General features: G+C 38.3%; 3 protein-coding genes across 15 annotated transcripts in view; 1 reads left to right on the forward strand and 2 right to left on the reverse strand.

The window, feature by feature from the left end:
* Positions 1-95, reverse strand: part of LTN1 (listerin E3 ubiquitin protein ligase 1) — a 31,702-nt gene extending 31,607 nt beyond the window's left edge. For both annotated transcript variants that reach the window (XM_066572045.1, XM_066572044.1), the window contains exon 1: positions 53-95. In XM_066572045.1, the coding sequence (XP_066428142.1) occupies positions 53-94 (42 nt within the window). In that variant the 5' untranslated portion in view covers position 95. The remainder of the gene's footprint in view (positions 1-52) is intronic.
* Positions 96-447: 352 nt separating this feature from the next.
* On the reverse strand, positions 448-5,181 carry RWDD2B (RWD domain containing 2B). 3 transcript variants are annotated; one of them, XM_066572059.1, is made up of 6 exons: positions 5,071-5,181; position 4,448; positions 3,927-4,144; positions 3,768-3,835; positions 2,282-2,647; positions 448-1,575 (listed from the first exon to the last, which is right to left on the reverse strand). In XM_066572059.1, the coding sequence occupies exons 1-6, from the start codon at positions 5,179-5,181 to the stop codon at positions 1,329-1,331; spliced, it is 1,011 nt and encodes a 336-aa protein (XP_066428156.1). In that variant the 3' UTR covers positions 448-1,328. The 3 variants fall into 3 exon arrangements, with proteins under 3 accessions (XP_066428156.1, XP_066428155.1, XP_066428154.1); XM_066572058.1 differs by lacking the exons at position 4,448; positions 5,071-5,181 and adding exons at positions 4,267-4,417; positions 4,673-4,805; XM_066572057.1 differs by lacking the exon at positions 5,071-5,181 and having other exon boundaries at positions 4,267-4,806.
* On the forward strand, positions 4,864-24,180 carry USP16 (ubiquitin specific peptidase 16). 10 transcript variants are annotated; one of them, XM_066572046.1, is made up of 18 exons: positions 4,864-4,956; positions 7,231-7,329; positions 8,904-9,085; positions 9,718-9,821; positions 12,135-12,238; positions 13,944-14,122; positions 15,105-15,197; positions 16,043-16,173; positions 16,539-16,626; positions 17,118-17,196; positions 18,057-18,148; positions 18,880-18,936; positions 19,786-19,953; positions 20,535-21,204; positions 21,452-21,546; positions 22,732-22,818; positions 23,075-23,228; positions 23,855-24,180. In XM_066572046.1, exons 2-18 carry the CDS (start codon positions 7,269-7,271, stop codon positions 23,977-23,979), a joined length of 2,469 nt encoding a protein of 822 aa, XP_066428143.1. In that variant the 5' UTR covers positions 4,864-4,956; positions 7,231-7,268; the 3' UTR covers positions 23,980-24,180. The 10 variants fall into 10 exon arrangements, with proteins under 10 accessions (XP_066428143.1, XP_066428146.1, XP_066428151.1 ...); XM_066572048.1 differs by lacking the exon at positions 4,864-4,956 and adding an exon at positions 4,974-5,028; XM_066572047.1 differs by lacking the exon at positions 4,864-4,956 and adding an exon at positions 5,296-5,402.
* Positions 24,181-27,169: the final 2,989 nt, after the last annotated feature.

Below are 27,169 nucleotides of genomic sequence, written 5' to 3' on the forward strand. Positions count from 1 at the left end.
CCGGAACCGCGAGCCCCCGAGCCCTGGGCCCGGCCCCGCGGGCCGCGCTCACCCGCAGGTTGCCCTTGGTTCGCTGCTTGTTCTTGCCCCCCATGGCGGCGACGGCACCGGAACCGGGGCCCGACCGGAGCCACCGCGGGTACCCCGACACTTCCGGGGCGGGGCCGCGCGGCGCGGGAGGGTACCTGCGTCAGTGGCCTTAAACTCAGCAATATCCTTTAAAGAAATAAAAATGAAATCAATCGATCCTTAACTTCGAGCGTCCCGTGAGGCCTTTACGGAGCCGCAGCGTTCTTGTACACAAAGACTTTGGATTTGGGAAAGTTTCACCCACCCTTGTGGAATGACATCGCTGTAAAGTATCCCTACAAGAGGTGTTCCAAGTCCACACGAGAGAGCTGAATGTTAGCGATTTTACTGGATGTGTACAGAAACATTTAGTCAATATTTAATAAAAATATTTAATCAAAAGAAACGAATGTCTGCTTTTTTCTACAGGGATTTAGATGCAGTATCTGCAAAATTAGCATTCAGTGATACAACTTTGTTGAAATCCCACTCAAAAATATATGCAACATAATGCACTTCATATTACAGCATTGGAAACCTGGGAACTCAGAAGGCTGAGGATTGTTTCAGAGTTTTTGAGCATGCTATAAGGGAACCTGATCCTTGGTACCCTTATGCTTTTACACAAACCAAAATAACAGATGTAGTGGAGACACCATGGTATCTATCTTACTTGCACACACACTTTGACCTACAGAAAATTCTTATGCCTTAGAGTAGGAATCCTAGCTCATCTTGGTAGCATGAGTAAGACTCTTGTAAACTTGCTCCCTCCCTTTGTTCTTTTTTAAAATAAAATAATGATCTCAGGGCTTACTAAACTTTCAGGTTGAAAGTAGAAGATTGTTTAGAAAAGTTTTCATGAAGTGTATGTAAACAGTAACGATTAATGTAAACATCATGTTCTCACTCCTGAGATACCCACACTGCAATTTTGTCTTTTCTTATTTGTAGATTCATTCACCACATTCATCCATCTACAATTCTGTAACTGTCCAGTAGGTTATCAAACACATTTTCTTTCATTTTAAATAGGTATGTACCCTAAATCTCTTCAACACCAGAAAGTGCACAAAGCAGTCATAGAGTCATTTCCATTATTCAGGATTTCACTGGATATTTTTTTTATATTGAAAACTGAATTCATCACATGAATCATGAATTATTAATTCCCTCTCTGATCAACTGTTGCAGAAAAGCTAAGGAATCTGTTAAGAGGATTAAATTAAAAATGTAGCTGCTGGGGCCTCTGCTGATCTTCAACCCCTTGAATGCCCTTCAACCCCAAAGTACATTTGAAATATATCAGCACATCCTTTTTCTTCTAAAAAATTATATAGTTGCCCCAAGTCCATATGATTTCCCCGGGCACCATGTGCATCAAAACATTTTTCTTCCAAAGTGGAGAACTTTCGTTGCTTCTGGATCTCAGCATGTCCTCCACCTTCCAAAGAAACATCTTCTCTGTGCCGAATAAGGATTCTTTTCCATGTTAATCTTCTTATCCTGAAAGCAATTGAGGAAATATTAATCTACTTATAAAATAAAGACTGTTTTGGGAAATACTATGGAATAACTACTATCACAAAAGTCAATAAATTCTATTTGTGTATATATATTGACAGAGATAATGGTTCACGAGCTGGTCACAGAAATACTACTCACATGCAAACACTCTCATAAGCAGAAGCTTGGGGCTTTTTTAACTCCTCAGGACTGGAAACCTTTAATGCTATTGCTCACAAAATAATTAATGAGGATGTGGTTTCCATTTCAGGACTCACTTCTGTCTTCCCTGTGCTAAGAATTCTCAGAGACTCTTAGCTGATACAATCAAATTACAATGCTTATTTAGTCTGCACCACCCAGAAAGATAAATGATGGGAGCAAAATTAAACACAAATGTGAAGTGATATAAAAGCACACAAATCTAACACAACTGGGGTACTGCAATCCATCTCTATAAAAGTGAAACACAGAGGAATATAAAACAGAAATAAATGTGCATCCTGCAGTACCAGTTTCTTTGAGTGTTGCAACCAACAGTACAGTGGATATTCAGAGTTGTAAATACATTATTATAAACACAAATACTTTACAGATCTTCACAGCTTGGCAGGTGGTTGAATTTCCACCTTCTGGCCACATGTAGAGCATGACAAAATGCAATATTCTAACTACTAATGGCATTTAAGCATAAAGAAGAACTAACCTTGACCAGAACTCTTCACAACTACTTTGTAAACCTTCTACACAAACAACACCTGGCTTCCCTGGCATGCAAAACCCTGACAGAGAGAGCTCCTTGGCCCATTCAATAATATTCTTTCTTTTTTGCTTGTTGTAAATGTGATGACTGTAGATCCACAATCGAGTGAACATGGTGACTTCTGACTTTGTGGCATCTGCGGCTGTCATTGAGAAGGATGAAAGATCTTTGTCAATGTAAGCAGCTGCATGGTCTTTAACCCATTCCCTTGCACTCAGTATGCAGGGCTCGCCATTGAAGTTTTGCATCAAGTATGTTTTTAGATCAGAGTTCAGGAGAATCTGCTGAGAGCGGCTTAATAATGATGACCTAAAAAAAAATGCATATAGATATATATATATGTGTTTACAATTTAGCATGTTTTTTAAAAACACAGAATAATAGAATCCTTACGTTTGGAAAAGACATCCCAGATCAAGCCCAAACTTTGACTGATGATCACCTTGTCAACCAAACCAGCGCACTGAGTGCCACATCCAATCATGTACTGACCACCTCCAGGGAAGTGACACCAGCACCTCCCTGGGCAGCTCCTTTCAATGACTGACCAACTTTTCCATGAAGAAATTCTTCCTAATGTCCAAACCTGAACCTCCCTTGGTACAGCTTGAGGCCATTTCCTCTTGACCTGTCACTGGTTCCCTGGGAGAAGAGGCCAATCTCCACCTGCCTACAGTCTCCTTTCAAGTAACTCTAGAAAGTGATAAGGTCCCCCGAGTCTCCTTTTCTCCAAGCTAAACCACCCTAGCTCCCTCAGCTGCTTCTGATTAGGACTTTTGTTCCAGACCCTTCATAACTTTTCAAAGGTTTTGCTTCAAGTTGCCAAGAAAATCAGGCATAGCTAGATAATATGCACTTGCTATTGATATTTAACTCATATTAGCTATGAAAACATCTTAATTATTATTTAATTGGTGTGCTAGCTCTTGAATTCACAAACAGCACTACCAATCTGTAAAATAAAATCAAGAAAAAGGTACTTGAAAAGTAAGTATGGTGGCTGAACTAATTTCCTGTAATACACAAGTCTACGTCTTTAAACAGAAATAAAAAGATCAGAAGGCTGGAAGAAACAGCATTGTGACAAGGGAAGAGTAATACCTTTGATTATCTTTTCACCCCTTTACTAAGTCTTAAGCTTTATCAAAATAGACACATCTTTCTTCCTGAGCATCAGACCTATGAACAGTATCTACATGTAACCCTTCTGTACAGGTGATGGCTCCTTCTCACTTTTTCCCTTTCCCTCACTTATTTGCTGAGCACAACAGAGAAATCATAAGCTTGTATATTTGTTTTTTCTTCAGCACTGTTGTCAATCTGGCTTAATTCAGCAGTAAACCATAAAAAAAAAAGGACTGCTTTCTCTGATCATAACCGTATTTGTGCAGTACACTGTAACTTATAAATGTTTTATTAGCAGTTGTACCTCACAGTAATTTCTGGGAGAACAGATGGATATTTAAATGGTAAAGCACAGGACATAGAGAATTCCACCTAAAAATAAATGAGGAAATGTTTACTTCACATAAGCCATAAAATCCCACAAAGTAATACGATAATTTTTTTAAAAAAGGGTTTACAATACCGTAGAGGCATTAGGCACCTCTGTCTTTACATTCAGTATAAACTGAACTTTTGAAGATGGCACCTCGGCAGACTCATTTTCAACACAGTGTTTCAGTTCAGCTAGAGCCAGTTGGTCTGTGACAGCAAACTCTTCCTCATAAGGAAACATGCTAGACAGTAAATCTAACTCTGAAATTTGTATCTCTGCTGCTTCTTGGTTGGCCATTTTTGTTGTTCCTTGAGCAAAGAAAAATACAGGGAAGAAAGACACAGCTTGAATATGGGACAAAATTCATTAACTACTCATATGAAAATCATGTTAAAGAATCACAGAATATGCTGAGTTAGAAGGAACTCACAAGGATCATCGAGTCTGACTTCTGGCCCTCCACACGACAATCATAAGTCACACCCTGTGCCTGAAAAGCATTGTCAAACACTTCTTGAGCTCGGTCAGGCCGGTGCAGTGACCACTTTCCCGGGGAGACTGTTCCAGTTCCCAACCACTCTCTGAGGGAAAAAACTTTTTAAGTATCCAACCCTAAACCTCCCCTGACACAGCTTCATGTCCTGCCACTGGTCGCCAGAGAGTGCCTCCCTCTCCACTTCCCCTCCCGATGAAGCCGTAGACTTAATGGATATTAATAGTTATGAACAAGCCCATCATAACCGGCTCGTGTCTCCCGGGCAGTCTGGGTAACACACACAGACAGCCCACGCAGTTTCCACTGCCCTGAGGTGGGACAGGACGCGCTGGTGTCTCACCAAACCAACGCCTTCCACACAGGGCTGCTACTCGGGTGTCCTGAGCACTGGGGAGCCTCCCGTGCCCCTCGAACACACCACCACCGCCCCGCTCCACACCGCCCACCGCACACCGCAGCCCCCAGAGAACAGAGGAGGGGAAAGTGAGCCGGCGTCGCACCCGCGCATGCGCGTACGCGTCCCGCACCACCCCACGACACCCCCCGCCATCACGGCCCCACAATGCAGCGCGCCAGAAGCACGCATGGCAGCCGGTGACCGCCGCCCCTCCACTGGTGATTGAGGTAAGAGGTTGCCGTCTGCCTCGTCTGGCGGAGTCATGCTCCACCAAGTTGTTCGTCCCGCCGCACCGGCAGGTGAGGGACGGGAATCCCCCGAGGCTGCCGCCGCGCTCCTACCGCCGCAGCTACTCTCCTCCCAAGTCCGGACTCGCTCCGCCGGCACGCTGCGGCCGTCTCCTCTGCCGGAATGCGCGGGGCTCCTGATTGGCTACGACAGCTGTCGCTCATTGCGCGGGCCAATCGGAAGCAGGCGGGGCCGGGTCATGGGGGCAGCCCGGCCTCGGGCCGGGCCGGGGGGCTGCGGGCTCGGGGATTACGGCTCACCTGCTACTCGCCGGACGGGAAGTCCGGCCTGACGACAGGGTCCGGCCTGCTGCCCGCCGCAACCTGAGGGTTCCCCAAGTAAAAAAGCTCTCAGGGCTTTTTTCCAGGGTGTTAGTCAAAGGCAGGTGCGCGTTTGGTCGTTTACAGACCGTTCGATATTATTTAAAAAATATATAAAATGCTTCAGTCGTTTAGGCTGTGCATTCATCGTGAGGGCTTTGCCGTGGTGCAAAGCCTGTCGGACAAGTCTTCCCAGGCATAGCTGGGGTTAAATTAACAGCCCCACCTGTTGATGCTGTCCTGCATTCCCGGCAGGAGCAAGGACAACTTGGAAAGGATTTTATTAATTAAAATTGTTTATACAAGACCAAGTGTTGTAGCTTTTTGCAGAAAAATATGCTGTAGAGGAAGGTTGTTGGGTGAACAGTTACTTCTTTTTCTGAACAAGGTGAATGCTAAGTTGCAAAAGTTGGCAATTCTGCTCTCGATGAAGTGGCTGCCGAGCAGCCATCAATAATTGGGTCATCTGCCCTAAGAGTATGCTCATGCAAACATGCTCATGTTTGTAAATGGCTTTTCATACAAAACGTCCTCTGTGAGTATCATGCCTAAACTCTCCCCAGCTTAATTTTTCTCTTTGATTCTCTTGATCTGACTTAATTATTTTGCCTCCAAGCAGACAGTTGTGCTCTGGGGCTGGTGTACTGCCATGTACCAGCATAGAAATTAACTTGGAAAGGTGGACTGATACAGATTTAGTGCTGGTTGTGTTTACGTGAAGGGTGAACAGCAGGGTTAAGCTAGCCTGCAAAGATTGCAGATTCTTGATTTTGAGCCCTTTTAGCTTTTTTGTTTTCATTGTACAACGTGAGTTTTAAGTTTTCCTGAGATTTTTGGATGATCTTTTGTCAGGTAAGGTACAGGGGCTACAGACTTTTGGAGACCCTGGGGGGCATTCCCTGGTTTAGGGAGACACAAGAAACTTACCTCAAAAAGCTATTAAGACCCCATTGGCTCGTTCCCCTGTTCCTATGTCCCTGAGCTACTCCCTCCCTATTCCCTGATTTGCCCTTATCTTTGTACTGCCTCGAGACCAGGTTCACCCCCAGGCCCTTCAGAGACTGGTACGCTTGGACCCTCCATGTGTGTGTGCCTGTGACCTGAACATCTTACTGGGCTGCTGAATAATATATAGTGGATATTATGCAAAGGCCCTCTTTGCTTCTTTACCTGGGACTCTACTAGCAGCAATGTAGGCTGCCACACAGACTAGAAACTAAACATGGTCTATCACATGTGCAGTAGCCGCCTATCTGAAGCCAAGCACTTGGGTTAGGACTCTGAAGTGGTAGATCACTCTTGTGTAGATCACTCTTGTCGAGAAGGATCCACAGGTATAGTAGATAACAGACCTGTCTGAATTATTTGCTTGATATGTGGGGAAGGTAATGATAGATCTTCCCCTGCAAAGAAATTGAAAAATCAGTATTCCCGTGGTCTGTGTATCTTCAAATATGTCAAGAGTATTTTACTTCTGTCAGATTTCATCAAAGAAACAGGAAATTTGCAGTAAACAAAATAAAAAGGTTGCAAAGTCTTCAAGATTGAATTGGGACAAAACCAATTCTTTTTCATAAAATTCCTGTGGTATTATTTCAAGTCCTTAAGGTTTATAGGATTTTTGATAACAAAGTTTCCAGTCTTGTTATTTTGTGCAATGCTTTTGATTTAACATTTTAAATCATTTGGGTTTTGTAATTCACACTGTGATCTTGCCTATACAACAGTTACAATTGTTTCATGTTAAGCTATAATTAATATTTTTTGTTTTGAAAATGTCAAATTAAAACAAGTTAATTCACCTCAAGGGAGCTTGGCCATAGAAATAACTTGTGTAGCAATGAACAAGGACAACTAAAACTACTTTCTAATCTTACTGTTTTTTCTTTTTAGGTCACTCTTCCTTTTAAGAACAATTACAGATAACAAATATGGGCAAGAAACGCATCAAAGGCAGAACTGCACAGTCTGATGAGTCTCCAGATATACTGAGTATGTTTCCTTGGAGAAGTTTGTGGACCTAATGTTTATCTTAACCTCAGAGAAGGCTTGAAAGCTCATTAACATTAGAAGGCCTTCACACTAGTCACTGGCTTTGAAGTCACATATACAAAATCTGGATTTTTAATTGAAACTCAAGTCTAGCAAGAAATATTGTTGTTGTGACTTTTCTAAGCATGCTAGAAAATAATAATCCTGTCTTGAAAACTGAGATTAGTTTCTGGTTTTTTTAGGAAACTCAAACACACAGTTCTTTACTGATACAGATTGTGTAAAATTACTCAGAATATAAAGGGTTTGTGGAGTCAGCTGCCAAGCTTAAGTTGCATTTTCCTAGTGAAAAGTTTGTTGCAGAAGATTCTTGCTTTAACAGTAAAAGCTGTGACTAAAATACTTTTTATGAAGCAGTTTTCCTTTATTCTAGCAGCTAATTTGATACTGACTCTGGACACTTCAGCTCTCATAGTGTATTTTGGTTAAAACTTCTTCTTTCTGTTCTTCTGTTCCAAATAGTTCCTAGTCACAGATACTAAATTTTATTCTCCTAGCTCCACTCGATCTCACCTGTGAATTTTTTTGGACTTGTTTACCTTGGTTGTTGTAGTTTTTTTTTTTACTTATGTTGTGTAGCATTCTCTTCTACTACCTTATCTTCCAGGTTACAGATTGTGTCTTTCTCATCTTTTTTGGGGAAGTGATTTGAACCAGATTAATTTAGTTGGGGGAGAGAGCATTTAAGAGTTTGAGGAGACTTGGTGGGATGGCCTGTTTAAGTCCACTGTGCTTTGATTTCCTGGTTGTCCTGGTCTTCTTGTGTTAGCTTCTGTCTCTAATGGATGCCTTTTTTATCTACTTTTGTCTGGTTTGGTTGTTGGGGGCTTGTTTCCTGGAGTCAGGGTCAATGTCTGCTGTAACTGTTCCTCTTTTTTCTCCTGCAAAAGAGACCAGTTATGTTCTAGCTGCTGCTGGCATCTGAATTTTTTGCCTATGAATAGGTTACCTTAAGACGACAAAGACCTTTAAAGCTACAAATGAAACTAAGACTAATCATGGTGAATAATTCCACTATAACAGTAGTTGCCAATATACAAAAATTTTTTTGTTTGTTTTTTAAATGACAATTTTGTAGATGAAGCTTATGTTTTTCAGAAAGGCTAAAAGAATGCTGAATATCTATGTTTGTCTCTTGTTGGCTAGCATTTGCACTTTGATAAAATCCTGTAATCTTTGACAGAAACAAAACTGGAGGTACAAAAGTTTGCACCAATTTCAGTTTAAGCCAATAGAAGATTGCAATCTTGAGGCTGTAGTCTTGCCTCAACAATGATAGTTTATGAGCTGTCACACTATCTGAGCAATAAAAACAGCTCAAAGTTTAGGATGCAGCAACAGTATACCCATATTGTCAATGGTGGTAACAAAAAGTTTCTTTCTGATACTCTGATAAATTGTTCGTGTTTCCTTGGCTCTAGAAAGACTATCCTAGCTTCTGTATTACTGCCAGTATATTAAAAGCTTGCATTTTTTATGCTACCTACATCCTTCTTGTGCTTTTTAATTTGTAGAACCTGTGTGCAAGCATATTCGTAAAGGACTGGACCAAGGCCATGTGAGAAGGGCACTGCAAAATGTGGAATGGCATGTTTGTCAGGACTGCAAGGCAGGCAGTAAGACACAAGAGAAGGCTGAGGAGGAGGAGACTGATGAAGGCACTTCGATATGGTTATGCCTAAAATGTGGCCATAGGGTATCTCTTTTGTTGTTAATTTGTCTTAATACCTTTCAGTATCTCATAATGCAGCGGAACAAGAGAGTTTCTATATAAATTCTTATATTCTCTTTTTTTATTGTAAATATGGTGCTACCTAGATGACTTTATATACTGTAGAGTGTGATTTAAAAATGTCTGCTCTGAATGTCAAATGAAGTACTTGGAAGATGGCTCAAAGACATTTAGTAGGCTTAAGGCTAAAACACCATCTTGAGGACTGGTTTTCCTAGAAAGTGAATTATTTTGCAGAGAAAATAAAAATACTTCTAATCTGTGGGGTTTTTTTGCAAGATCTTAATGCTCATGATAGTTCATGAAAATTAGAACTCTGCATGCTGAAGAGGTTTTGGTTCTGTTTCGTTCTTTCAGGTGTTTAGACTGGAATTTGTTCATTAAATGTTCAGTCCCATAGCAGCTTTATTCTGCACCCAGTAATTTATCCATCTGCAGAAATAAATATTTTGAAATAGATATCCATCTGTTGATCCCAATTAGTTGAACGTAATTGAACAGTTTTGATTGTAATACTTTGTTTTTACTCTGAATTTATGTATGTTTCATTGGCAGTCAAATGGATTTTGTGACACTTGTGGTTATCAATATTGTAGGGCTGTGGCAGAAATTCTCCTGGCCAGCATGCTTTAAAACATTATGAAACACCAAGATCAGATCCCCACTGTTTGGTTCTCAATTTGGACAACTGGAGTGTGTGGTGAGTTTGTCAGGCAGCACAAGACAGAGCTGGAGGGCAGCAGAGGCTGGAATATAATTTGTCCTTTCTTTGTGAATTCTGAGATTTCTCTCTAGGCATATATTAAAATATTTCCAAACATGTAATTTCTAGCAGTCTTTGCTGAGATTTGCAGAATAAATGTTATTTTAATGTAAAATTTATGATTTGGAAATCTTCATAATTAAGGTTGAACTTGACCAACTAGTAAATGTGTTTGACTTAATATTTAACTGTTTTTACTTGGTCAGAATACTGACACATGGACACAAATGTTGATCAGTAGATCTAAATCTTAAGTTTCGACCTTGGGAAGAAAGTTCTTTCTGATGTGCACTTAGTGACAACATTACTTTTATCTCCTCTGTAAATATGATTTTTAATACTACATATAGACAGGAAGCATAGCCAGAATTACAAGATGCTACTGGATCAAGCAATACAAAATCAACGTCCCTGGTAGTTTTTTCTTCTCTCAAAAGTACTTATACACTTGTGTATATGAGGGGAACCCCAATTTTCTAAACTGTGCTATATAGAAATACTGTACTTGACATAAAGAGTTTTTGTTTTGCTTAGTAATGTGGTTTTGCAACTTAGTATCTGTCATTTTGTTCATTTTATATAACATTATCTATTTACTTGATCATACTTAGTACTTACATGTAACGATCACTACTTTTAATGAATTCTAATGGAAATGGACATTGTCAGTAACATTATAACTAATGAACTAGTGAGCTTGTCTTTGTGAATTTTAATTAGTGTTAAAATTGTAGGTTTGAAGTGCCCTATTTTCCCTGTTTTTTAATCAAAATACTTGCAAGTAAGAGGAAGTTGTGGAAGTAAGATGTTTTGGCTTCCTTCTAGAATTTCTTGGTTGTACAAACTTGCCCAAGAAATGATTCAAAGATTGATATATTGGCTATAACCTAGTTGTAGATCAAACCCACTGTCAAGAACTGTATTTCAGAGTGGGCCTAGTACAGAAATTCTGATCAAAATTTTAACCAAAATCATAATTCTAATAAAAATTCTTTTATTCATTATATGAATGTGTGACCAAACCTCTCTGTGGTGTGCATGCACATGTGGTTCAAATTGGATATAAATAATAACTGTAAAGAGTTTAAAGACATGCGGAGAAGAAAGGGAGAGTTCTAGGTATTCACTAAGTTCTGTGCTTTTGGGTTTACAACTGCTGTTGTACTTATTTTCAGTGCTGGTCAAACAGCCATCACTAACAAGACCTTTTCCAATACCTTGATTCTTTCAAGATTGTCTACAATTTTTTTTGACAGGTAGAAGGTTATGGTGTTAAAACACACCATGGAAGTAACTGTCCTTTGTTATTCCAGGAGTGAGAATGTCTATTTTTATTATTAACCAGATAGACAATAGACAAGCAATCAGGGATCCAAAAGCTGAGTCAAATTTTTAAATGAAATATGAGAAAATGTGATGACTATAGCTAATGCCAGGGGGGCTGGAGATTTGGGGAAACACTTTGCTGCAGACTTCTGCTTTTAATATCAGAAAATTGAGTCTGACTTATGGTAATCTGAAATCTCCCTAAGAACTGTAATTGGTGTTTTCCAAAATGCAGAAGTATCAGTACTTCTTTAAAGAGTTGATTGGGTGGAACTACAAAATTGGTATGTGTAAAACTTCTTCAGATGTTTGTGTCCTGTCATGGTTTTAGCCTTCTTGAGCCTTTATGACTGCAGCTTCTCCTACAATTTTCTCTAAAGCACATTACTGGCATAACCTGAGCTTCTTTGTTTATAAAGAGACAAATGGAGTTTGTATCAGCAGTAGAAGAGCAAATACAAGTCTGCAGGTTTAAGGGTGGACACTTGAATTATTTCTTAACTGATTTAAGTACAATTAAATATTTACTTGACTAGAATATTCAAAATATTTTTCCATACCATAATATTCATAAGTCATTTCCTTTAGGGCTTGATAGCTTACCTTCTTGATTTTGGCAAAGTTATCCAAGCTTTTCTTTTTCTTGCTGCAGGGTTTCTAAGCACATCTTTTAAAAGTCTAATTTATATTTGTAAATTGCAACTGCCAGTCACCAAAATAATTTACTAAAGATAATTTTTAAGTCTTTTATTTTTGTGACAAGTAGATTGAATTCTTCTCTAAGACTTATAACTTTTACACTAAAACTTGTGATTTTATAACTTTGTGTAATAAATTGCATCAAAAAAGTAAATAGCTTAGGATTTTTAAATAATAGAAAAAAAATAGGATTAATTTTTTTTCTTTTGGGGGCGGCGGAGACAGGTGCTACCCATGTGATAATGAAGTTCCATATAAAACTTCAACCCTTTTGGGCCAGACTGTGGATTTTGTTAGAAAACAAGTTGGTATTGACTCATCACATGCAGGTAAGCAATTATAGTATAGGTACAGTAAATCAGGTCTCCTAAGTTTTGGAGACAGTATTATAAATCCAGAATTTACACTCCTTATGGTAAAGGGAAAAACTAATTTCTCCCCTTTTTTAATATTCTTTGTCACAATTCTGATAGCATAAGTAATGTCCTAGCCCATAGGCCTAATTAGATCAGGATTTTGCTCAGCATCCCCTAAACATTTACAGACAAAACATACAAGAATAGGCAGAAAAAAGGACAGTTTTACTGTGACTTTTTCTAAAATGCGATGTTCAGTTTTTCTGCAAATAGACATTTGACTTTCAGTACTTAGGGTGCTGTGTTTACTCATCAGTGTTGCTCAGTCTGTCTTGAGATCTAAAGAAAAATTGTCCTTGTTTAAGGATAATTTGATTTGATTTTTCTAAAGTCTTTTAGTGAGTATTTTTGAATGTATTAGGAATGACTAAGTCTCCAGCTGTTGCAGCACATATCCTAATGGAAGGAATAGTATACAGAGATTTTATCACTGGATCTGTATGTTTAGTTTAGGCAGCTGCAGTGCTTTTAGAACTCTAAAATATTGTGTTCAGCCTGCAGTCTATCTGTAAAATATGATTGTTTAAAAGAAAACAAACCCAGCAAAAACCCCATGGTTTCCATAATGGCAAAACTAGTTTTGTACAAGGCATTTCCACTAGAAAAATTGGATGAATTTGCATTTGAAAATAAGTGCTATAACAAATGACTGTAAGAAATTCCAACACTTGGGTGAAATCACAGGCCTTGTGGGAAATGGAACACAAACATCCAGCAGTGCTACGTGGCTGTCTCTGAATTCAATTTTTTCAGGAAGCAGGTGAGGTTTTCCTATAGGGAGCAGAGTTTTTTGAGTGGTCAGTCTTTCCCAGAGAGACAGTTGAACTTCATATGAGTTGACAAAATCTTCTTCTTGGGTTTGAACTGGAAAACCAATGAATACTTGCATGCAGTTGTTGCCTGTTTCATGTGTTCTGTGTGTTGTTGTTCATCTATCTGTTTCTTGTTCTAAGATTGTATTGTTTGTTTTTCTTGTTTTTTCTGAACTTGTTTTACTTGATTTTACAGATAGTATTAGCTCTCAGCCCTATTTACCAGAAACCTAATAACAGCTGACAGCCAAATGGGTAGAACCAGTGTGGATGTTATTTTAAAAACTGCCTGGAACTCCCTTACAGCTTTATTAAACAGGCTGTTGAAATTCTTGGCAATACACCAAAATAATTTGGGGGAAAATATTTTTAACTTGTCTTGAAGACTATAAACCTTTCAGTATCATTTGATTAGGTACATGAAATGAATATGAGAATGCCTCAACAGTCGGAGCCATTTGGATGTTGTGGGAGAAAGCCCTCACATAGGTGATTTTGAAAGGAACATTCTGAGGAATTTCAGAGTATGTTGGCATAAATGGCTTGTGTGCCAAGAGATGTTTAATTTGCTTGCTGATTCAAAATGGCATTTCAGGGGGTTCGCAATTTGTTGTTTTGTTTGTTTTTTAACTTCTATTACCTAGACAGTTTAAGAACCTAAACCAGTAGTTTCGTATTTAAAAATGAAAGAATTAAATATCATGTGTATGAGCTCTAAACATCATAGATTGCTGCCTGCTGTAATAATCTTTTCTAGCCTACACCCTGTAACTGTGTTAACCTGTGATATGTTTTTATTATTTCAGTCGAAAAACAAGAGAACAAAGAAGTTGAAAATAAAAAAATAGAAAAAGACAGCAAAAATAAACAAGGAAAAGAAGTTTCACTTAAAGAAGAAAATTCTCATTCAACTGCAAATGGAGAAGTCACTGTGAAAGGACTTAGTAACTTGGGGAATACATGTTTCTTTAATGCAGTGATGCAGGTACAGAACTTGCTGTTTTTAGAAAAACTTTGAATGGAAAAAAAGCCACAAACAAAACAAAAAACAACAACCTTGCCTCCAGCATTTTACAGTGACACAATTAGAATGGGATTTTTTTATCTGCCAGGAATGATGGCTTCTTTCTAAAAATAGTGTGTTGGCCCAGAGAAATATGAAGAAATGGAGCCACAGGTTCAGACTTGCTCTGAGGGTAAATACAATAAACAGCATTGTCCTTGAGGGACAGCGTTTTTCACTGAAATAAAATAAGCTTGACAACTTCTAGTTATTTTTTAAAAATATGAAATATTTCACCCTTGTGACCTCTTAGACTATAAGAGATTAGTACTCAAAAACCATGGGTGTTCATTGTAATAAAAATGTCTCTCTCAGCAAAAGGAAATCAAAAGTAAATATTGGATGAAAAAAACAGGATGAGCAAGTTGCAGGCATTGCCATCTTGTGTGACTTGTTCAGCTCAGAAATGTAGAATATACTTGTTCTTTCACGTGTATTGAAACTGACATTATCTTGTGCTCTTTGGCTTTTGATACTGAAGCTTTACTCAAAACAAAATTCCCACTGTACTTGCAGATTTTACTTTGATTTTGCTTTTGATTTACTTTTAAACACTTTAAACCAAGCAAATACATACATTGCATTTTATCCTTTGAATTTTTGGAAATAGACACTAGTAAATACATTTGTCAAAAGATCAGTCTGTATAAGGAAAATACATTTAGGGTTTCTGCAATATGAAGTAATGCTTATAGAGGGCATTGGAGGTCCTATTAGCTATACAGAATGTACCTTTAAATCTTAAACACAGATGGGGATTCTAGAGTGGTAATTAACCACTTTAGTTCTATGTTTGGGAAAATGCTGCTGAACTGGTTGCTACAAATTCCATGACTAAGGAAGTTCAACTGCCCTTCCCATTGTCCCTGTTTTCCAATCTCTTTCTGTCTTTTGTGTTCTACAGAATTTATCACAAACTCCAGTCCTGAGGGAGCTACTTAAAGAAGCTAAAATACCTGGCACAACGATTAAAATTGAGTCACCTGAGCTATGCATGGTAATATGCTTTGACCTCCGTAGTGTTTGTCCTCACCTTCCAGTCTGTTAAGGAAACCAGCGATACTTATCTGTCAATTTTAAAGCTGTTCCTATTGCCAGCTTCCTATTCACAGCCCGTAAACTCCAGCTCCATCCCCAGCAGACTGCCCTTGGCTAGCTAACCCACTCTCTTATAACACCCATCTTCATTGGATGGGCAAGGCTGTTTCCACTCTTTGATAATTAGCACAGCCGTGATTCATCAGGGGCAGGGTTGCTTACAGTCCCTTCTCCTACATGGTCCAGCTAAATACTAACAAGATTAGGGTGTAAAATCAGCAGGAGCTTCACCACTGCTTTCTATAAAACTGCTTCTGAAGTCAGTGGAGGTATTTTGTTCAGAGTGTAAGAGCAGTGATTTAATACTCTGTTGTAGAAGGAGTGCTTGTATTATGATGATGTTATTTAAAGGATGAAAATGTGTAACTCTTGCTATAGTGCCACTTGTCTAAATGCAAAATAGGAAATTAGAGGATGTCTGTAGCACTAACTTAAATAGCACACCTGTCATTATAGTTAGAGATTTAGATGACAGAAAATGCACAATCTTTTTTAAGAAACTGGGTTTTTTCCTAGTAAAGGTGAGAAATCCAGACTTTGAACTAAGCAATAAATGAGTGAGTTGTGATATCATTTCATGATAAACTACACATCGTTTTTGTCAGGTTAACTGATTACCATTTTGGAATTTTGGGTATTCTATTTGACAATAACATTTTCAGGAACTGAAAAGGAAGAACTTACTGCAAAACAATCTGCCACTGAATTAAGGCAAAACAGCTCTGTTGCTTTTCTTTCAAACAGGAACCTCAGCTAATAAAACTAGATCAGCCGGGTCCTTTAACACTAGCCATGCATCAGTTTGTGACAGAAATGCAAGAGACAAAAAAAGGAGTAGTGACTCCTAAGGAACTTTTTGCTCAGGTTTGTAAAAGGTAAGTATCTGTACAATTGCACGTCATAGTGGGTATGAAAAAGTTTGTTGTTTAAGACTGTCAGTTTTTCCTCTTTTTTTATCTCTAGCTCAGAACAGAGCATACAAAATTTGTAGAATAATTTTTAATTATTGAAAGAAATCTTAATTTTTGAAAGAAGAGCAAAATAAAAATTAATAGCAGTAAAATGAAAGCTACTCAGTGACATACTGTGTAGCTGGCATCATATTTTTAGAAAATACTGTATGTAGACACTTGTTGCTTTTATATACTTACATTCTGGAGATTTTGTCCATGTATATTTGCTGTGAATAATTTTTGCTTTATTTCTGAATTCAGTTATACTTTAAAATTTCATTTAACAGAGCAATACGATTCAAAGGTTATCAGCAGCAAGACAGTCATGAACTGCTTCGTTACTTACTTGATGGAATGAGAGCAGAAGAAATCCAGGTGAGTGCTAAAGTCATAGTTGTGCGTACCTTTCTCTTCGTACTCTGGACCCAGACTCTTTCTTCTGCTGAAGGGAGAAAGAACATATTTCCTGAGATATGTCAGCTTCTGAAGTGTGGTTGTGCTGTCCATAGCACTCACTTGAACCATATTAGCAACGAGAACCCACAGAAAAAGTGGGTTGGGAGTATGTGTAGGCACCCTAAAGAATATCCTTAGATTTTAATTTCTGAAACACACTTGCAGAAATCCCTGGGTTTTATGTCAGTTTTCATTTGCAACTTCTCTGGTGATTTCTTTTTTTCTTTTTTTTTTTGATATCTACAGGAACTATTGTGTGGTTCTACAGGTATTTGTTGTTTGTATTGATTCTCTTAGTTGGTGAAGATTATACTTTTTCCTCCATCTGAAACACATCATAAAATGAAGTAGCTAACTGAATTATTTTTTTTAGGAAATTTTACAGAGTATATTTGTTTTGAAAATTTCAGCAAATAAGCATTGGAATGCTAAAGGCACTGAGTGACTCTAACAAACAAAATGAAGAAGAACTTAAAAAGAAAATTAAAGGTAAATTATGACAGCATCAGTAACTTGTAAAATCTCCTTTGTTGAAGTATATAAAGCAACATTAATTGTATCAACTAAAAGATACATGTTTATTTGTACAGCTTTATGACCTCTTGAGTATATGTGTATCTAGAATAAAAGCCTCAATAATTTCAGTATATATTTAAATGTCTTGCTGAACTTTGTTGGCATTTTCTTCTTAACAGGATAAGAGAGAGTTGATTCTGTAGACATCATACATTAAAATATGTTTAGGCAATGATTAATAATTCAAACATAAGAAATTAAAATACTAGTATGTGAATATAATTTATGCAGCTGCTAATAGTCCATTGTTACCTAACAGTAGTATAGAAAAACTCCAAACAGTGAACAGAAGAATTTTTTAACTTTTCAACATGACTTAGGAGATAATCTGACAATATAAATTCAGACTCTGTTACTCTGAAATTACAACTTGAGGAAAATGGTTTTGTTTGTCTAACAAAAGTTGGTGCTTATTTTTTAAGTTCAGATAGTTGTTTCAGTCTAGAGAGAAAACAGGAATTCTTACTGAGATGCAGTATTTCTTAGAAAATAGGGAAATGCATTTGAGCAGAGAAAGTGGTAGAGGTATGGTTTAACCAAGCTGTGTTCTAGGAATGTATTTTCATCGCCATTCTTTTGATCCACAAAAGATTCTTAATTTAAGAATCTTGCTGTATTTGCTATCCTGAGGAAACCAGAACAGGCCAACATGTTCTGTCATACATCTTGCATGTTATAGTCTCCTTTTTTATTCGGTATGTCGTAATGAGATTGGTTGCCAGTATATTGTGTGTAATATTTTTAACTTTACTATATACTTTTTGAATTCTCAGAATATGAAAAGAAAAAGGGAATACAAAGTTTTGTAGATCGAATCTTTGGTGGAGAATTAACCAGCACAATTATGTGTGAGGAATGCAGAACTGTGAGTAAACTGCCTGCTCTGAATAACCTGGAGTGTCATGTGCTGTAATCTGCAGGAGAACCCCAAAGTGACTGTCTGTAGAAATAAGACTTGACTAGCTGCATGCTTTTCAAAAAGGAGGATGATTTGGCTGGAATCTTTCTTCCACTGTGCTTTAAAGTTAATCTTGCAGTACCTTTCAAAAGCCTTCCAGAAAGAGAAGTCAGAAACAGCAAGCTGCCTCTGCCAGAATTCTCTCCTAGATTCCCAGTGAACACTTTCCAGTGGTACAGATCATAGAGCAAATTAATTGTTATGGGGCCCTTTCCTTTTTCATTCAGGGGATTATGTTTTCCCCTTTACCACAAGGAAAAATCCGTGGGAGTGCCAGGAGAACAGTTAAGAAGATGCTATTGGGATAATATATCCTGAGAATGAAGTAATTGAGTGTATTAGCAAATGGGCTAGTTGAATATCATGATGGATTACAGCTATGGGTCTCTTAGGACCTAAGGTGCAATCTCACTAGATAACTGACATTCATAAAAGTATTTCCTGCTTATTTCTGTGGTAATGTGACTTCTGGATTTTTGGTCATTGGAAGCTATTTGTGGAGGTAAATGAACCGTGTTTTACAGTTGAGTGCACAAGTAAAAGAGGGCCTTGAATGCACACGTGCAAATACACCTGTTGACAGCAAGCCAGCTGTTTCCAAACAAAATTAAATTGGACTCTTGATTATTCATTTAAAGGTGTCCTTGGTCCATGAGTCTTTCCTTGATTTGTCACTTCCCATACTAGATGTTCAGGTAAGAAACAGTCATAGGTACTTTTCAGCTTTTATTTTTTTTTAATTCATATGAAAACACTTATTATACAGTCATTAGGAAGAGTATTTAAGCTTCTTTGTAGAAGTCGCTCTTTTGCAAGTCAAAATTGCACAGAAAGACAGAGAATAAGATTTTTAATGAGAGTCATTCCTGTAAGTTGTGGCTTATAAATTGTCTCTGGAAAATCACACAGATTGTTTGAGTTCTTTGGGGGTTTGTTTTCACATTTTTCATCCATTTTCCTGCACCAAGTCCAAGAACACCTCTCCTAATATTCAGGTTATGGAATAAAGATAAGAAATGTTGATAGGATAGTATGTGAAAATTTATTTGAATAATCTTCAGACACTCAAAGTACTTGATTTGCTTTATGTTTTGTATTGATAATCTCTGTGTGTAATAATTCAGATTTTTTGTGTAGCACTGTTTACTCATAAACATTGGAATGGAACCCCCAGAGCCAAAGGGGCTTGACTTTGGCGTCAAACAAGTTTCCTTTTAGCAGAAGCAAACAAATTCTGTGGCAGAGAGTTCAACAGAAAATGTCTCTGCTTGTGTAAAACATTACTCTTCAATGTATTTAATGAGATCTGTTAGAGGCAAAGGTGATGTTGCCCCTTTACAGGTTTAGGTTTTGGCCCTCAATAGCCTTACTTTTCATACTGTTTCATTCTGTTTCATATGGACTCTCTGAAGTGAGACACTCCTTCCATTAACACCAGGGTGTGAGTTAGTTGAACGTTACATCATTAAAATGTTACCTTAAGTTGAAAACTCAGATAACATCTCTATTTCTGTGGCTGTTCTGTGGCTTTTTGGGTTTTGTAGAAAGGGAAAATTACAAAGAGAGACAACGTTAAAAAAAACAAAGAAAAGGAATCTGAAGATGAAGAGGATAAAATCAATGACCATTACCTTAAGGAGAAATATGAGCCCCGTGGTACAAGTAAGCACCTTCAGAAAAAAATGAAGAAACAGGCCAAAAAAAAAGCCAAGGTTGGTTTGGATAGGTGTTTCACTTTGTGCTTGCTGTTTCTGTTCAAGAAATTCTTTTTTGTTTCCTTAGTTTACATGAAGGAAGAGATAGCTTAGAACTTCTCCTCTTTTCAAAATACACAACTGAAAAGACCAATTATACCCATGTCTTTGGTGTTAAGATGTTCTGTTCAGCATTGCTGGGTAGGTATAATATAATAATATCCAGTAGAATTTGTTGCCTGTCTGAAGAAGCCTTAATTTGTATCATACTGTTTTCCAGTCATTGATTGCAAGAATATTCACAACACTTTAGAATACAGACACAAGAAAGATCAGGAAGATAGCAAGGGCATCATTAGCTGTCTTTTGATGATACTATATAACAGGGAGCAGTAGGAACTATGTCTGAGTGAGGATATATTCAGTATTGGTGGAACTGATAACCTCTGATCATTAAATCATAGATTATTCTTCTCCCTCCTGCCTTGTGCATCTATGGCATGCAACAAAGATTACAAATAAGTGGTAAGAAATGCTAAATATCATTTATACTTACTTTGTTTTTTGTACTCTTGTTTATTATGTATTTAAATGAGCAGAGCCAACGCCGGCAGGAAAAACTTCAAGGAAAGGTGCTTCACTTGACAGATCTCTGCACAACTGAACAGCCAGAGATAGATGTCAAGTACAACCAAGAATCAGATACTGAAATGAGCTCCGAAACTCTTGATAAGAAGCAAGAAGAGGAATCATCACATGATTGCAAAGATCACTGCTTAACTCAGAAAGACTTGAGTATACAGGGAAATAGTACAGAAATTCAGAGCAGGCATGAAAATGGAGGAAAGCCAGAACAAGAGTGGGAAGAAAACGAGTCACTCATGGATCTCTCTATGGAAGGCTTAGATTCTCCTATGAAGTTTGTCAATGGTCTTGACAACCTGTCTTTGAAAGAGGAGGATGATGACAATGAAGATGAGGAAGAGCTTGCTACAGACTTTTCAAAACTCCACTTGGGTGCCAGTGACACAAGTGACACAAATACCTTGGATGGCCTTCAGCCTGTTCCCAACAAGACTTGCGAAGTATCTACAGATGACCCTGAGGTGGCATTTTGTACTCTGGCAAACAGGGAAGAGCTAAACCCTGAGGAAGATTCAGTCCATCATTGTTTGTATCAATTTACCCGTAATGAAACACTTACCGAGACCAATAAACTACTGTGTGATGTGTGTACACAAAGGCATTGTGGACCAAAGAACAACTTAAGTATGACAGACTTTTTAAAAAGAAAACTTTAAACATATCCCTGTCTGCTTCTTGAGTGGGTAAAGGGTGGGGGGATTATCCCTTGTACAACTTTGGCTACTTTCATTCATTGTATTAAAGGGGAATGCTCAGCTTCTCAGGTCTTGTAATAGATGACATTGTAAATAGTAAAAATAAATTCCTGCTGTAACCTTTGTTTTGATATAAATCACTTGTTTTAATCTTTGGTGATTTTTATTTTCTGCAGATGAAAAGAAGTGTGTTTATGCTAATGCCAAAAAGCAGATGCTCATCTCTCTAGCTCCTCCAATTTTAACCCTTCACTTAAAGAGGTTTCAGCAGGTAAGTAGCAGGCTGATACATGTATATAGCCTCAAGTTAATATGTATATACATGTACATATGCGTGTAGTATTAGCTTAACTTGAAAATATGCTAACATTACTTTTATTTTCTATAAAACTAGTTTGGGTTTTTTTTCCCCAAAGTTTGGAAGGCATTTGTATGCAGCATTGTGTTTTGTGGTTTTTGAGGCACTAACGTGTATTTCCCGGAAAGAATATTCCCTTAATTAACTGGAAAATACTGTTTTGTGAGTGTATTCACAACATATTCCCTCATTATTCTTACTGCTTACTGTGTTAAGCAGAATCTTAGCATTAATGGTTTCCTACTATTACAGTTGCTCATAGGCTCATATATTTCAGTAGGTATAGGTAAATAGGATCCCTTACTAGTAACAAGTAAGTATCAAGTTGGCAGAAGTGGAAAAGAGAGGATTCTGAGCCTTGTGGAGCAGAAGGATGAAAGGAAAGTAACTTCAGTTTTATTTACAGACACTGAAGTCACATATCTTTTTATTCCCAAGTTGTAGAAAAATTTTTGACTCAGGGCTTTAGCTTTTCAAGAGAGAAGGAGGAAAGGAAAGGAAAGGGAGACAGTACCTCTAAATTTAAAGCTGTTTGGTGTTTTTGGTCAATATACTTGAAAAATAAGGGAGGCAACTTTAATTAGATGAAAACCAATTTCATATAGAAAATGGAAATGTGTAGCCTGATCCAAGAGACTGTAATATGAAGAAAATAACATTTATCATCATCTCCCTTTTGTTTTTCCAGTTTGATACTGGACAATTGTTTGATTAAGGTGGGAGCAGTTTGCGTCAGTTCGGGTGTTCTAAGATCAGATCCTCAGGCATGTGACAGTATCTGAGAAGCCAGAGTTGGCCTCATAGTTACTGAAGTGCATTAGAGCTGATTCTTTTTCCACTTCTGCTACTATTACATTAATGTATGAATGAGCTGAAGAGCCATCTTAATTTGTGCTCCAGTGCAGCGTGTGGGGGCAAGGAAGTAATGCTGGAATACTGGACATCAGAGAAAAAAAAATTGCTTTTACTCAGTTTTGTGTAAGGTAAAACTAATTTGTGTTGTTGAAACTTTAACCTGAAACATTTAGTAACTAAGTGTGGTTTTAGTATGCTCCATTTTAACATGATGGGGTTTTCCCTCTACTTTGGTTGTTTAAGGCTGGATTTAATCTGCAGAAGGTTAACAGGCATATCAAGTTCCCAGAAGTGATAGACTTGGCTCCTTTCTGTACAGCTAAATGTAAAGTAAGTGGGAAAACAATCAGATTCTCCTTTCCCATGTTCTAATGTGCTTTCACAACAAAGCTGCATAGCAAAATCTTTGCACAATGCTTCTCAAGCCTGTTACTTTGTGTGATAACTTGCATTTCACTGCTCATAACTGTAGTGCTTGCATGAATCTCTAATGATCAGTTTCCATTTCATCAGCAAAAAAATCAAAGAGCTTATATTCTTTAAAACCCAGCACTTGGCTGACATAGCTAAACTTGTGGTTTTCTAGAATGTGGCTGAAGGGAATACAAAGGTCTTGTACTCTCTCTATGGAGTTGTTGAACACAGCGGAACAATGAGGTCTGGGCACTACACTGCCTATGTTAAAATGAGAGCTATGAACAACCACCTCTCTGATCTTGTTCTTCGAGGACAATCTCATGGTAAATCATTGGAAATATTTTTCAAATTTTTTCTTACAAAATCACAAAATGGTTTGGGTTGGAAGGGGTCTTAAAGATCATGTAGTTCCAGCCTCCTGCCACGGCTGCTAAGTTCTCTGAGAAAGGCAATGAAGCTAGTGAAATGATATAAGGAGTGGCTGAGAGAGCTGGGAGGGCTCAGCCTGGAGAAAAGGAGGCTCAGGGGAGATCTTATCACTCTCCAGAACTGCCTGAAAGGTGGACGTAAGGTGGACGTCCAGCTCTGTTCCCAGGCAACCAGTGACAGGAGGAGAGGAAATGGCCTCAAGCTCTGCCAGGGGAGGTTCAGGTTGGACATTAGGAAGAAAAGAGGACAAAATAGTGGTTAAGCATTGGAAGGGGCTGCCCAAGGATGTGGCGACATCCTCACCCCTGGAGGTGTTCAGCGGACAACCGGATATAGCATTCAGTGCTCTGGTCCTTTCAACAAGGCAATGATCAGTCACAGGTTGGATTCCATCTTGGAGGTCTTTTCCAACTCAATGATTCTGTGATTGTAGTCTATGATTCTTACTGAAGAACAGTAATAGAACTGATTGCTTCAATTCTTTGTAATAACTTTTACTCCTAAATTTTTCCTTTCACAGCTTCAGAAACTGAGCCTGTCAAAGGTCAGTGGTTCCACATCAGCGATACCCACGTACAACCTGTCTCTGTGTCCAAAGTGCTGAGCTCCCAAGCCTATCTTCTGTTCTATGAGAGGCTGCTGTAACTCATCAGAAGAGCCTTCTTGTATGTGCAGCCACCTTGTTTGGAGTTCTGAGAAGGCTGACTTGGAAATCATGTTGTTGACATGTTGGAGCTACTGTATAGCAGGAATTCACTTTATGCGTTTTAGGCACACTGGCAAGCAGTGAACTTACACTTTTTCCAGTGTTTCCACTACTTTTCAATAAAAGATTTTTCAAAGTTACAGCTTTGGGTTTTTGTTGAGTAATTTGGTTTTGTTTAGTTTACAGACTGCAAAGGGACTGTTATGGCCAGCACTGCCTTTTTGTTGTAGGACTTTTTCTATGAGAGCAGCTGCTAGACATTTTGAAGCGGTTTGGGATCTTCAAGAGTTAGAGTGCAAGATGGTACATAGATCTTGAGGGAATGTGCATATCTCTAGAGAGCTGGATGCAGTTCAGTGGATGTGAGTTACATGTTGAGCAGCTGATGGCCCAGAAAACATTCTAAAAGGAAGATGACACCGGCAGTTTATTTACAGACATGAACAGGACAGGGCTGCTATGGAAAGTGTCTCGAGCTATTTATTTCTTCAGCATCAGTCTCATTACATGATTGTGATAATGGAAAGATGCTAACAGCTCACAAATCCAGGCAGCAGGCCAGAAAACTTAATGTTACAGCATACTTTATAACCTTCTAGACCAATCACATGAAGCAAAAGCACAGAGACAGTAGTTCTATCCAATCACCATAAGCACACGTAGCTTTGGTTAAAACAATGCTTGCGTATTTCGAATACATTACCTGTTTATAAGAGACAACACACAGAGCTCCATTCATAAGCTTAACCTTCCTAATATCTTGCTAGATAAACTTTCTGCAACTTAGAAAGCTAGACAAGCACTAATACACAGTTTTATTGTTCTATTTGCCCATATCTTTTCTACAGCTTAAATAATTTTTCTGCTGACTAATCTCATGGCTGTTGCTTTTAGCTCTACTGACAATTCTGCTGCATCTGAGGCCTGCCTTCTATAGTTTTCCTAAAACCCTCTGATTTTATGGATTCCCACAACTCCCCCTCTCTGTTCACTCAAAAAGAAACCTTCATAATCGTGTCATTTATTACTTGCATTTCATAGCCTTACTATAATATTTTTGCTTATTATCTGCTTAAAGCCTGTTCTTGTTGGCACTAAGCATTGCTATTTTACAACACAACAACTTAATACTGTGAAGGTCCAGTCAGTGAAAAGGGCATAAGTCACACCTGACAATAGTTACAAGTCATTGTTCAAAAAACTCTTGTCGATTTCAGGGTCTTAACTCAAAACTTTCTTCCATTTCTATACCTTCATCCACCATCTCCATGAGATTTCACGCACTTTCTGTGAATCCACTTCCTATTTCTCTCTCTTGTATGATAAAAACTTCTTTGACAGTTTTGTTCATCATTCGTCGCACACACTGAAGTATACAGGGTATTACTATTAATATCACTACCAAAACACCCAATACACAGAGACCTATCTTGCAAAGTTGCCTTAGCCGAGGTGCAAAGCTCCATTCTTGGAACAAATCATCTAACCAGGACCCACCATCTTCTTTAATTTGGGCTGTCAAATCTTCCAGTTTTTGTATGCTTTTGTGGATGGATTCAGAATGATCTGACAGGTTCATACAACACAATCCTTCGAATTCCTTACAACCATGTCCAGTAAAAGAAAATTGCTGCTCTATTTTGAAGGGTAGCATGTCTAACACTATCAACATCGGTCAATGTGTCACTAATTGCAGTGGATGTGGCATTAGTTTGTTTACTCAGCCAACATCCAACCCAATCTAATTGTTTCAATGCCATTGCGGAAGCCAATTGGGGTAAAAACAAACCTGCTGAAACCCTTTTCGCAGCCTTCCAAGGCATAAAATTACTTTTACAGTTCTCATCATAATGAAGAGCAGATCTTATTCACCTTTGTTTTTTTTTCATGACCACTTTGGCAGTGGGTGCAATTACAGTGAGCATCCCAATGCTACATGGGCCACCTTCAAGGTGTGATGGAATGCCTTGCCAAGCCCTATCCCCACAAATTAACCAATATCCCTTGGGCAATTGACGTGGATATTGGTCAGCCTCAGAAAGCACATCCCAACTGTTTGAATAATTACACCAAAAACTTAAGTTTCTGTATGCAAAATAATGGGGAGTAACATTGTACTTTGGAGGATCACCTTCTCGCCAACCACTAGCTCTGAAGGTAAAGCAAAAATCCATTGTTAAAGAACCAAGGATTTCCAGTTCTTGGGGTTCAGATACTGCTTTGGGAAGTTCTTTGGCCCAAACATTCCAGTTCAATGCAGGATTGTTCCCATTGTCAATTTCACCTGGCTCACCATTGAATTGCTTTTTGATCAAAGGCAAATCTTTTACTGGCAGACCAAGCAGACAGGTTGAGAAAGGCTTTTCTGGTTCCGAATTAGACAAGTATATAGTATCGGAGCCTGCTGCCTTGGCTGAGGTCACCCAAACATTTGTTTTTGGTTGTTCCACAGGCAAATCTGCACTACAAAAAACAATGAAAACCCACCAACACCAACATACAATTTGATTTTGCTCCATCCTTTTCATGAGCTAAGTTTTGGCAAAATCCTCGCATATATATCAATTTAGGAACTTTGCTTTTGACCTTAAGATAAGATTTGACTTTGAAGATCCAATAGTGGGGATCTATAACCTAACAAAAACAAAAACCCACACTTTTGCCAAAAATCAGCTCTACGAAACAAACATTTGACATCCAATTGACACACTTATAAATAACATTGACACAAAATCAGAGTTTGCAGGTTCCACCGCTGCACAAAGAACATCAGGCGTGTCCTGGGATTCCTCTGCTCGGCTCACATCTTGTACTTGCTTCCTCGGTTCTGGACTCGTCAACATGTTCTGGGGTGCGAACATGTGTTTGACGTTCTTGGGTGGGACCCACTTAATTCCTACACCTGTAGAGACAGAAGCATACCCTTTGCCCCAGGTGATTAATCAGAAAGGACCTTCAATTTGTCCAGTCTCAGGGTTTCTAATTAAAACAGGGGGATTTTCTTTCAGTTTTGCCTGTGTGTTATTTGAAAAATGCCTAAAAATCGGTGGATTGGGTTCTGCAACCAAATTGTTTAAAAAATTAAAAACATACAAAGCTTTGTTCAACCTCATCTGTGGTGTGACCTCT

The sequence above is a fragment of the Molothrus aeneus genome, chromosome 2 (assembly GCF_037042795.1).
Source record: "Molothrus aeneus isolate 106 chromosome 2, BPBGC_Maene_1.0, whole genome shotgun sequence".
Taxonomy (NCBI): Eukaryota; Metazoa; Chordata; class Aves; order Passeriformes; family Icteridae; genus Molothrus; species Molothrus aeneus.

Bases quoted from the DNA above. Each gene is read 5' to 3' on its own strand.
- RWDD2B (XM_066572059.1), bottom strand. From the start codon at position 5,181: ATGAGCGACAGCTGTCGTAGCCAATCAGGAGCCCCGCGCATTCCGGCA. The intron at 3,836-3,926 runs GTATTGTAAACC...ATTTATTTTTAG, and splicing joins AGGTGCCTAATGCCTCTACG to GTGGAATTCTCTATGTCCTG. The intron at 2,648-3,767 runs GTACAACTGCTA...ATTTTTTTTTAG, and splicing joins CTCCCAGAAATTACTGTGAG to GTCATCATTATTAAGCCGCT.
- USP16 (XM_066572046.1), top strand. From the start codon at position 7,269: ATGGGCAAGAAACGCATCAAAGGCAGAACTGCACAGTCTGATGAGTCT. The intron at 9,822-12,134 runs GTGAGTTTGTCA...CGGCGGAGACAG, and splicing joins TTGGACAACTGGAGTGTGTG to GTGCTACCCATGTGATAATG. The intron at 22,819-23,074 runs GTAAGTGGGAAA...GTGGTTTTCTAG, and splicing joins TCTGTACAGCTAAATGTAAA to AATGTGGCTGAAGGGAATAC.